This window comes from Haliotis rufescens, unplaced genomic scaffold, assembly GCF_023055435.1.
Source record: "Haliotis rufescens isolate VD_foot unplaced genomic scaffold, xgHalRufe1.0.p SCAF_3, whole genome shotgun sequence".
In the NCBI taxonomy this organism is placed as follows: domain Eukaryota; kingdom Metazoa; phylum Mollusca; class Gastropoda; order Lepetellida; family Haliotidae; genus Haliotis; species Haliotis rufescens.
Genome location: NW_025964001.1, coordinates 8,725,679 through 8,738,544, shown reverse-complemented (window position 1 = coordinate 8,738,544; position 12,866 = coordinate 8,725,679). Strand labels below are relative to the sequence as shown.

Here is a 12,866-nt window from a genome sequence, read left to right as displayed (position 1 = left end):
ATATAATATATCACAAATTAATTAAATAGATGGATAATTGTATAACTGTTTTTTCGAACATGTCTTCACATTTAGCACAACCAAGAAAAGGTAACTCTGAAAAATGGATTCCTCACAGACAATAAAACAAAGTGTTGCTTCCCTATCAACTTTAATATATGAGCAGCATGCTCTACAGAACATAACCACACGTGTTCAAGATGATGTAGCGAAACTACAACAGGTAGACATTAATTTATTCTTCTTTTTCAACTTAAGTGATAAACAATTCTTTGTATTTTGTAACGTTTATTAATGCTGTCCAGATTTCGATCAACATGTTTAGGGAGCGGGTCAAAACTAGTTTTGACTGCATCCATCCCGAATAAGACCATCGGCAATTGTGTGTTTTTTTAAAGGGTGTGTTTATCTACAACAATAACAGTAGATAATTATCACCAGGTTGTCAGTAGCATACTCATTGTCATTGTCATACGACCATGTCTTCTCAGAAAATACTATTAGTGATGCATACCTATTGGAAGTAAGCTAATGACATTGAGACCATTTATAACTAATGGAAATCAAATGAGCCCTATACTTGTAGTGTATTTGTAAGACTGTACATCATGCTCAGGTACTTGTACGACCCGCACCTAGACTGGGAGGAACATCAAGCAACAAGACGTCTGAACTGAACGATGATTTATTCGTAACTGACCACAGGTACATGGTCATGACATCCCTCCTGATGCTGGGGCATGTGACGTATGACGTAGTAGCGCGTGCACATTGGCGCTCACAATATGTAAACAAATCTAACACAACAATACAAACCAGAACATTGCCTGTGAAAAAAACAACGTGTAGAGCAGGCAACCTCAAGCCTATGGCACATGCATTGTCAAGCAAGAAACATTGCGATGTAAGATGAGAATCAGGAACCAGGCCCTCACTTGATTTGTTGGGTTAAAATAGCAACTAAACCACATAGCGGTTGTATTATCGTGGGTGATTGAGGAGCTTTGTGTACTTGTGAAGTATTGATGATGGGTCTACTGTTAATCAAGTTAATAATTGTTCGAAAGGGACGCTGCAAGACAAGTATTTCAATGAATGTCATGATCATGATGATAATACTGGTATTTTTCTTTTCGACAGGAAATTGAAAAGTTAGAATTAGAAAAGCGGTGGTGCTTCAATGAGAGTGGAATAAGAATAATACCCACACCACACGAAGAAGCACTGCGAATTAGTCAGTCAACCGCAGAGAACCCCGACTCAGAAAATGGTTAGTACATTTATCTGTATTTTCCCACATTAACTGTAAACAATAACAGAAAACAATCAGCTGATCACTTTTCTCATTATCAGGGATTATAAATAGATATATAGAGATTATCTTTCGAGCATGTGTTGTTAAATGATGTCAACAACCTTCAGGTGTGACAGTGTTTCTAGTGTGATAACCTAGTAGTGTGATATCACCATGGAGTTTGTTGTTTAAGTTTTTAAGATTCAATTTTCAATCATATCGACATTATCAAGATGATGTTTTCAGACTTACATGATTGTCTTGTGTGTGTTGTGGCATATGGTACTTCAAACTCATAATAAACTTATTGACAATATTGGGTGGTGGTTAAGCCTAGTGGTTATAATCATTACTCATTATGCCAAAGATTTGTTTGTGTTTTGTGTAATGTTTAATGCTGTTTTCTGGAATATTCCAGCTTTTGTCGATGGCCTGTAAAAATTTAGTCTGAATCAGAAAAAAACAGTGATCCGGGCAGTCACCTGTTATGACAAGCATAAGTTGCTGGGGACCATTCTAACCCAGAATCCCCATGGGGGCCATTGCAAAGACATAGGTTGGATTCACCATCTGGGTACAGTGTGTGATGGTCATTCTTGGTTTTCCCTGTTTTATGGCTGGAGTATTGCTTGAAGTGACATACAACCCTACTCATGCCTCCCTTTCTCCTTCACTCACTATGTATTTTATTTTTACAGAAGTTATCTTGGCATTAAAACAGAAGAAGACATCGCTACAAATGGAAGTTTCTGAGCTGGAAGAAACTTTGAAGCAAGCACAGCAGCAGAGTTCTGTGAAAATGACTTGAGAAATATGTTTTAGTGCAGTGTTGATGACCACCAGACGAATCAGTCACTTTGAATCAAAATACCGTAGTCCCACTGAATACTGAATGACAAATCAAATTTCATATATGAGGCATTATATGATTAGAACTGTGAGCTGATTCAACAACTGATTCACAGAAATTACCAAGCTAGTTTTCACTTTAGAACTACACCGAAGTAGATAGTCATCCCTGTTTGTAGTTTTTCAGTTTAATAGAGATACTTGATTTGATTCTCATTATGATACACATGTGATACAATATGTTTCCAAATACACAATGTTTCCTTGTGTGTTTTATCTGCACAGAACAATCGCTGGCAACTTACTTAGAGCAGAATACCCAGGCTGATATGTTAATTCAGTCATGTTTTGTTTCAACTTTAGTGTAGCCTTTTTCTTTTGTGGACAGACTTTCCCTGATGTACACGTTTATGAATTCCTACAAAAGTAACAGTTCCATTTGTAGCTGTGTATGACAATACTGTATTGGTGTATCATTTCACAACTAGAGTAACAACATGGGACATACAGAAGCAATCTTAGCACAAAGATGATCATATTTCCCATATATTAACATTGACTTGTGACAGTCATCACACATCTTCCCAAGGCAAGAGAGTTAACTGACTTTAAAAGTCCAGTTTCCACCCTGGCCGAACTAGGCTGGTATTATGGAGTTACATTTTGGCTGGACTAACAAGTCTATGCATAGTCCAATCAAAATCGCGCAATGAAATTGAAATCCGGGTTGTAAATTGTCGTGCAGATTTCGGTTGATTGCAGGATTTGCAAAACATGTGCACCGCCAACTTGTTGTTTACAGATATTTTCTAACTCTTTTCATGTTTTTAATTAAGGTGCTCACATGATTTGATGCACTTTGCAATGTAAGATTGTTTTATCACAAAATAGATCTTGATTATGGATCAGATCGTCTTGACTTGGCACTGCCATTTTGTTTGAAGCAAATGCAGGTGATATGAGAGGTGGAATCTGATTGGTCCATAGGAGAGGCATAGAAGGGACATTACTCGTAATAGCCACAGGTGGGCTACGATCAAGCTCAGGAATTCCAACCTGGTTCGGCAAGGGTGGAAACTGGACTTTTACAGTCAGTTAACTCCCTCGCCTCGAGAAGATGGTCATAACATAAAGAACAGGGTCCTGGGGTTTGAGGATGACTAGAAATGTTAATTTCAGCTTGTTGACAAGCATGAAGTACAGTGGTCAGTGGAATGGATTCAGTTCAGTTTAATATTAATAACATGATATACACAGTGATTCCTGTGGAACTAAAGTCTTTGGGACAACAGAAACTTTTGTGTTATTATGAGTTCAAACATTGGGACAGTGAAATCTATTTGAAGTCCACAATGTAGCACTGGTATGGGTGACTCAAGGCTTCAATGTATCAAACATCAATGTTTGAAATTACTGGTGTACATTTCTAGAGTACCCATGCCGAAAACAACCCAACAACACCTCACAGAGATGCTTGCAAGATGGTTGGTTGTGAATTCAATAATCACTGACATTTATGTCCCATGAAAATGGCAACCTAGCTCAAAGGGGAATCATTACTAGACATTCTGATTTTAGATTTCAGAAAAACAGAGGTCTTTATCAGATATTTTTAAATTATCTGACTTGAAACAAATAATGATGAATAAAGGATTCCACCAGGATCATGACAATATCTTGTGATAAGCAATAGTCAAGAGTCAGAGTTTGAGATGAGGTTTCTGTGTGTATGGTTTTGACGCAGGGATTTCATTTGGTCTCTCAGTTTTCAGTTCATGGACCCGAGTTATAATGTATGGGGTCCAAGGCATAAACTTAGGGGACCCAGGCTGGCAACATGCTTCACTTGGAATTCCAGTAATTTTACTGATGTGTATTGCACATCCCCAGAAGCCTAATTTAGATGGGCTTCAACATGTTCAACATGCCATTGACACGGCAAAGTGTATTTCTTACCAGAATTGAAATTCATTTACCGTATTCGACGTAATAAGCGCCCACGGCGATATTTGCTGATAAATTGGCTTGTGAACAATCCCAATTAGCACCCTTTCCCATTGATCTATGTTCACAAGACTTAACTATTCGTGTATAATACGTGTGCTATATGCATCCTTAATAATGGGAAATAAAATTCATGAAAAATATATCTGTCGTATATAAACATTTCAGGCTGTCAGCATAAACCACGAAATTTACGATCTTTCAACTCTGTTTTTTTTCCACCAAAATAATATTCTTATAAGAGCCCCATATTTCTAATTTTGAGAGCGCCCAGGGAGCTAATTATGTCGAATACGGTATATGTCACAAGTTTGATTTGTGCAGGACGTTTTAGTAAAATTCATACATATTTTGATAAATGTCTATGAATATGCAATTTTTATGCTGAAAAGTCCTATGATTTGTGTTAACGATTAATTTGTTAACGATTCAAACTACGATAGCTTTTAGCTCCCACCAGGAATAGCAATGTAAATTACTTAGAATCCCAACCACCAACATAGTGCCTCCCTGTTTGTACTGCACTGATCTTATCTTCATATCATTCCTACAAAAGTAAAACCATTATCGTACAAATGCAGTCATGTTGTGTTGTGATGGTGGCAAGTCCTGTACAACAATGCTCGTGAACTCACAAACAGCATGCAGCATTTAAACTCACAGGAAAGTGGTGTCAGCCCTAAAATGGTAAAGTTGGTGGAAACGAGGGCTGCTCAGTCTCCATATTCATTACCTGGTCTTATATTTTATTGTTATAGCAGCCCCATGTTGACTTGTTAGACTCTCTGTTTACAGTTGAGAAGATGGAAAGAGTTTTAATTTGAAAGAAAAGGTTTCACGAGCACAGAAGACATCCTCAATTCAAAATAAATTTCTTTATTCCTTGCTTGTGAAACCTTCTCTTTCAAATTAAAACTCTTTCCATCCGGAATGGAAGTTATCTCCCTTTCATCAAAAGACTCTACCCATTCACTACAAAAGCTTCGTTTTGAGCGCGATTAAAATCAAATGATGCTAAAAATAGCCATCCAATCTAAAACTATAGTCATGAGCGAGAGATATTCTGTGGTAAGAACGTGATTGCTGAGATTGACATCCCTCTTGAAACAAAACTTGGCACATGGGTCCAGCATACTTATCATTATAGATCTTATACCCAGGATAATGAAGGGGAGGGTGATGGAAAGAATGTGAATATTGTTCAATAACATGAGACTAGTCATCTTTCATGTTGGATGTAACTTGTAAGAAATCCTTTGTAATCTTTATGATGTTTGCTATTAACTTCAACAATAAAGTTAATAACCATTCATGTTTAATGAAGCCAATATTTTACTGAAACCAAAGTTGTAATTTAGAATTATTTTTTATACTTACATTTTTGTCATATTCTGAACGAATGTCATCCAGCATTTATTAAGTTTACAGTCCAATTTAAATCAGTCCTATTGCTTATGTTATATCTTTATATGTGTGGTCCATGTACACTATCGTGTGAATGTTTTTCATGAATAAAGGCTTTATTTGTAAACTAGCTTCAGTGCTTGTAATATAATGGATAGTGTTGTCGATAAAATGAGCCAATCTGATAAAGTTGGCATCACGATCCCATAAATATAAAATGAGGTCACCTAGCAGAAACTTTTAATCTCCAGACAGACCCGTGAAGATTCCGGGGTAGAATAGGTCTTCAGCAACCCATACTTGCCGTAAAAGGCGACTATGCTTGTCGTAAAAGGCGACTAACAGGATCGGGTGGCCAGGCTCGCTGACTTGGTTGATACATGTCATCGATCCCAATTGCGTGGATCGATGCACATGATGTCAATCACTGGATTGTCTGGTCCAGACTCGATTATTTTACAGACCGCCGTCATATAGCTGGAATATTGCTGAGTGCGGCGTTAAACAACAAACAAACAAACAAAAATCTCCAGACAACGATTCAATGATTACTTTTTCAATAAACCATTGATTAACGTTCTCAGTAAGTTTAGATATGGGTTCTCCATTGAGTGTGTGTTTGTGAAGACTAACATGGATGCAAATCATTTGGCACTTATATGTTGATCAGGGTTGTTTAGTTAAACACTTTACTGATACACTGTTTCTGAGACTAAGAGTTACTTCATTGAGAAATATTACGTCTTAAATGATATTACATGATAAAGAGATAATCACTCGTGTGTTTTCCGTTTTGATAATATGAAATATAAGGAATAAATAATATGCATTATACATGCACATTTTTGTATAAAACATATTTTTCAGAGTTAGAAATTGGCACTAGTCCTATAGTCCTTACCAATCTGCCCAATAGTTAAGGTATCATAAGGACTAGTAGAAATTTGCCAATTTTAAGGGTTTTTCTATATGTTATCATTGTAAGGACTAGTGGACTATAACTGTTAGTTTCTACCCCTGATGTTTTCCTTATATATACACTTTGTCCAAAATATATCCCCCAAATTTGAAGTGTAATTGCGTGTTCATTTTCAGTGTAGAGATTTGATCAAATCTGCCTGTAGGATGGTAGCTGGCCAACCTTGTAGGTGTGTTTATGAGAGCCGTGTCCACACCTGAGGGGTTTCTATAGAGACGTTCATGTTTGATGACAGAAAGTTTATGCATCTTTACTGCTATTAATTTTGAATGAAAGTTCTCCAAATTTGAAAGTCTGTCTTTGGAATCATTGTAACTGAAATGCCTAAGCATACTATCCCAGAAAATGGCAAAGCATTGGCATTCACCAAACGGCATGTCATGTTGGGCAATTGCCACCATGTTGAACATTAACCATACTGTAATCAGTCGATGCATTAGAAAACACTCATTGATTGGACATGCGAGGGACTTGCCAGGGACTTGCCAAGATAAGGACTCATGTCTGGAGGCAAAGAGGAACGTCTTATCATATCATATAGAACTTGTGACAGGACATTTGGGGATGTATTTATTACTTAAATAACTGAAAAGTGATGTGTGCACACTGCAAATGTCAGAAAAATGTGCACTGACACCTGGGATAATACAGTCAGACCTCACATGAAACATGCAGCACAGTTGTATGTGCACTATATATTCCTCAGTCAGAATAAGTCATCAGGACTCCATATTGTGAGAGCTGTAGTGTTTGTGTAAAACAATACTCACTCACTGTTATCTGGACATGATGTAATATCATGACGTCACGTGCTATCATTACCCAGCGCATGGCTGTAGACAGCATCACCACCATGATGATGAGGTGAGGCGAGGTGAAATTGGGTTTAACATCGCGTCCAAGATTATTGCACTTATATAGCGACGTGCATGTACGTGTATGTGTTTGCGTGGCTGCTTGTACTAGTCCGGACTGATGCCGATTTATAGTGCTAGCTCACTGAGATACCATGCCGCAGTTTAACATGAATACCCCACTCAGACACAGTATACCGACTCCGAGCCGACCAGTCCTTGTTTTAGCCCCTTAATGCCGAGCGCCAGACAGGGTAACAACAAGTATCATCTTTTAACATCTTTTGGTATGACGCAGCCGGGGATCGAACCCCGGACCTTCCGTTCTCCGGGCAGACACTCTACCACTAGACCACGGAAGCGGTCACCATGATGATGAAGTAAACTGCTGACCTCAACACCTCGTTAGTCCAGCCTGTGGTTATTTTGGGTTAGATGGGTTCCCAGGTATATAATAATAATGATAATGATAATGATAATAATAATATTAATGGTAGTAGTCCATTTATTTGGCGCTGTACTCCATGCATAAGCATGCTCCAAGCGCTTAGACATTTATTACCCCGGTCAGTGGATCAGTGTTCACTAAACAATCATTCTGAGCTTCCTGGGGAGTATACAACCCAAGCTGCCTGTTAGGCGATAGAAGGTTAACAACCATATTGCCATCACATCCTACCGGGTACCCATTCACTGCCGGGTGAACAGAGGCACAATTCAAACAAAGTCACTTGCTCAAGGAGATGTCACATGTGCTTCAGTGTGGGGCAGGTCTGAAGCCCTAGAAACTCTCAGGAGCCAAGCTGCTGAACACGGTCGCCCATCCAAGGACTCTCCGCGACCAACATTGCTTGACTTCACCTGATTTGTGATCTGTGCTGTGCATAGGACCACATACCACCATGACATGACAAGAGCCAACTAGAATCAGGATGGAATTGTCAGGCTCTGTGATGTGACTGATTGGCTCTCAGCAGACCTTGCTGTGGAGACTGTTGCTCATGCTTTCAGTCACTGGTTTGCCTGGGTCAGGCTTGTTTATATGACTGGTTGCCATCATATAGGCTGACAGCAGCATTAAACAACACCCACAGATTCCTGTCCATTGATTCTGATATGAATGTACAACACATGATCAACTGACAGTCTCTCATTGGACAACATCCATTTACTGTAATTCTGTTTACCTTATTCGACTTAATAAGCGGCCAGGGTGCTCTCAAAATTAGAAATAGGGGGCTCTTATTAGAATATTATTTTGGTAAAAAAAAAACCAGTGTTGAGACATCGTAAATTTCGTGGTTTATGTTCACAGCCTGAAATGTTTATATATACGACAGATATATTTTTCCAGGATTTAATTGCCCATAATTAAGGGTGCATATAACACACGAGTGCATAGTATACACGAATAAATAAGTCTTGTGTACATTGATCAATCGAAGGGGTGCTAATTGGGATTGTTCACTAGCCAATATATTAGCAAATATCGCCGTGGGCTCTTATTAAGGCGGGGCGCTTTTACATCAAATACGGTAAACTAGACTATCAGAACATGTAGTTGTAGTGCTAAGATCACTTTGAGGCCGAGGTGTGGACAGTGAAAGACTGCAGGGAACAGGAAGTACACAGGTCTTCATTTATTCATTCAAAGCTGTACAGAAACATCTTTGTACATTTTTAACATTTGCAACGTGATAACACAGCTCTAATAATTAACAATAAATATCCTTACACATCAACAACAGCCCCCACATAACACCACCACAGGGATAGAAACTGGAACCTGTATCATGTATTGCCAGATTAACAGGAAATAACTCAAGAACGGCCCACTCTGCTACAATCAAGTCTGACTCCATGGAGAGGAACACACTGCATCTGCAGCAATCATTATATTATACTATTGATGGAGATCTTTTTATCTCTCTTAGGCATAAAAAATTAAAGAAATGGTTCTCAGGCAATGACTTTTAAAAATAAAGTGTGGGCAGGCGTTTTTTTTTGGTTTTTTTTTCCTTTTTTAAATTAGTATGTAACCAAATAAACCATCAACCTGGGAAAGGGCCTCCCTACATAAACAAGCATACAAACTCATATTGCTGCCATGACTATAACACGAGATGCACAGTAAAGCAGTGTGCATGTAATGGGAAGTAACTAGGTGCTATATTGGATCGCATTGTTTTTAAGTATTAGGATTTTATTTTTGTTTTTTGCCTGGGAACCAAGACTATTATTTTTTAGCCTTAGATCAACATGAAACCCCTTTAATCTCAAGTTCTTGGCTGGATTTGCAAATCATTGATATGTATTGTCCGGATGGCAGGGTTGATTACTGGGGTCCAGACAAGTGAGGTTTCACTGTAATTGGTACAGCATCAAAACAAACCAGGAACTCCATCTTGTCTGTTTATAAGCCAGTTCAATCCCTGCTAAATAAAAGTCTTGAACCGTGTACCCTGTAAAGCAGGAAGCATTGTCACTTGCTTCCATTCTTCAATGTTCTGCAATACACAGGTTGACAAAGTAGAGATAATTAATGGATAACAACTTCTTTATTAACTGTAAAGGCGACGTTTCGGTATAGCCTTGCTTGACAACTGTATAAGGATCTATACCCAATCGTCGCCTCTACAGTAAATAAAGAAGTTGTTATCCATAAATTATCTCTACTTTGTCATCTGTCAACTTCTAAGTAATGCCTATCAAACAAAATAAAACACAAGTTCAAAGTATGAATGATCTACACCAATACTACTCCCATGGATACTATTTGTATTACGTCATACTAGCTGAAAAACCGATACAACTTTATAATACCAGTCTCACTTTATAACCTGCATATAACCACTGCAATGCATCACTTTCATTTTCCTGCAACATAATCCTGGAGTTTACAAAATATTTTAACATGTTAATATCGACCCGGATTCAAATGTTTGTAATTATTTTCAATTCTGAAGCTGCACTTTCTGATGTAACTGGTCCTTAAGACTAGCATTGCTGTTCATTGCTGTTTTGCAAATCAGGAAAGGCTGCTCGATCTTGGAACCCTGGAGGGGTGTAACTCTTTGCATTTAGTAGAACTTTCAACTTTAGTTGGAGTTAAAAAATTACCAAAATTCAAATAAAGATTTGATGAGGAAATGATTTCTTAATGAAGTCTCATGAAGGACAGGGCCATGTTTTAAAGAGAGTGACATCACTCAGATTACACTGAAGGTTTATGTTCATCATGTCTTGATATCTGCAGAAAATCTATCCCAGAAATAGAGCAATAACTTGACCAATTCCATCATTCCTCAGATTATATGTAGAAGACACTGTCAGATGTTGATTTCATCAATGAAACAAACACAAGAATATGCAAAGTTACATATAATATAGAACGTGTCAATGATATGAAGGGAATCGATGTTGAGATGTAATAGAGAATCTATCTCTATCAATAACCTAGCATATCATGTATATGAGAAATTGAAAAGCTCTATGATACCATCTTCAATGATTGACATGTTTCGTTGAAGTCGAGCTCTATTGAAAAGGCTGCTTAAACAAAATCATGAAATCTTCATAGGATCGGGAGTGAGTGAGTAAGTGAGTGAGTGAGTGAGTTTAATTACATGCCACTGTGAACAGAGATATGTTGACAAGTGTGTTTTCACGTGTTGTGTGATCTAGCATGGTGTGATTTGGTGTGATGTGTGTGTGTGCACGTGTGTGCGTGTGTGCGTATGTGTGTGCACGTGTGATGTGTGGATGTGTGTGCATGCGTGTGATGTGTGCGCGTCCGTGCGTGCATGTGCGTGCGTGCGCTTCACTTGATGTGTGCGTGCGTGTGCGCGTGTTTCACGTGATGTGGGTGCTTGCGTGCGTGCGTGCGTGCGTGTGCGTGTGCGTGTGCGTGTGTGCGTGTGTGCGTGTGTGCGTGTGCTAAATACTGCACTCAGCAATATTTCAGCTATATGACAGCGGCCTGTAAAGAATCAAGTGTTGCTGAACATCGATCCACAGTGTCAGGATATTGATTAAATGCCATCAACAATGTCACCAAGTCTGATCACCCAATACCCCAAGTGGCCTCTTATGACAAGCATACGTGTATATGTTGTGGAGACCAATTTTAACTGGACTCCCCACAGGGTTACAGACAAGTAATGAGAGAGTTTAAGTACAGGACAGTTGTCAAGTTCAACAACATTTTGATAGTAGTGTTTCTTACTGATTGAGGCAACAGGCAAAAGCTGATCTGAACTGATTTCATTTCAGAATACTGAGTGTCTCAACACTCAACTTCAAGTATACAGATAAGAAACAGGTGGTTGGTGAGGAATAAGGGTGGTATAAATATCACATAATCTCGGACAGTTGCTTGTAGATAGAGAACACCATATAATGCCACAGGCAAGAATCAAGAGTGATATATCAAGTCTGCATACTCCCGCAAAGATGGATTAAAATAAGGCATTTAAATATTACTATTTTTTCACAATCTATCAATTCAAAAGTTCACAAATGTAAGTGTAAGTAAATATGTTGTGCCATCAAAATGTATTATAGGTAGACCACCAATCCTAAGGAAATATTAATTAACACAAATGCCCCAACATGACAGATGGAAGTAAGAGACTGTGTAACCATGGTAACTGAAACAATCCATGAATCAGTACGAGCACAAAACCGTTCATTGGCCTCTCAATACATCTACAGAAAGAAAGGCACAAGCACTGAAAGTCAACAGAATCTATGTAACAATTTACCATTAACAAACCTTAACAACTGCTGTGAATTCCAATTGCAATATCCATATCATGTCTATTTTATTCATTACATTACATGATGGTTTCATCTATTAATCACATATGGGGATCACAACATGCATCCACAGGAAGTGGTGATAATATCAACACAACATGCTGTATCATTGTCTAATCCACACAACGTGGTGTATCATTGTCTACAACACAACTGTACAGTCAAGACCGGGCAACATAAGCACTTCTTCCAAAAATCAGATCTTCCAATGTCCAGCACTTATACAAATACCAACACTTGGATCTTCGAATGTACGGCAATGATGTAATATTCTACACCCATAGCTCATCCACCGTACAGCAGTCCTACAAACAAGTCCAACAGTCGGAACAATTTGAATCCTGTCACCACGGTAATGGACTTCAAAATAATTTCCTGGGTTCAGTTCGCCGAGTTTATGACAAGAGCTAGCCAATTCTTTTGGCACCAAGTTTCATTGCCCCTTTTCTAGCCTCTCTTTTCTCGTTGAGCTCTCGTTGACGTTGGAGTTTCTTCTCTTCCCTTTCTTGTTTCTTGCGCTCAGCTTCAGACATGCCTGACAAGGGGAAGTGTAGTGTTAAACAACCAAAGAAACTTGAATCAAGAGTGTAGGAATAGGTTTACTTTTATAAATATAAGATGAAATATCCTTGATACTGATTACTCCTGTTGCACAGTGAATAGT

General features: G+C 38.4%; 2 protein-coding genes across 2 annotated transcripts in view; one reads left to right on the top strand and one right to left on the bottom strand.

Annotated features, from left to right (window-relative positions):
• Positions 1 to 90: 90 nt before the first annotated feature.
• Positions 91 to 2,839, top strand: LOC124140926. Its single transcript, XM_046508766.2, has 3 exons — positions 91 to 223; positions 1,141 to 1,270; positions 1,993 to 2,839. The coding sequence occupies exons 1-3, from the start codon at positions 104 to 106 to the stop codon at positions 2,100 to 2,102; spliced, it is 360 nt and encodes a 119-aa protein (XP_046364722.1). The 5' UTR covers positions 91 to 103; the 3' UTR covers positions 2,103 to 2,839.
• Positions 2,840 to 11,281: 8,442 nt separating this feature from the next.
• LOC124140927 (N-terminal kinase-like protein) overlaps positions 11,282 to 12,866 on the bottom strand; it is a 28,741-nt gene continuing 27,156 nt past the window's right edge. Inside the window, exon 19 of the mRNA XM_048403674.1 lies at positions 11,282 to 12,737. Within this exon, the coding sequence (XP_048259631.1) occupies positions 12,610 to 12,737 (128 nt within the window). The 3' untranslated portion in view covers positions 11,282 to 12,609. The remainder of the gene's footprint in view (positions 12,738 to 12,866) is intronic.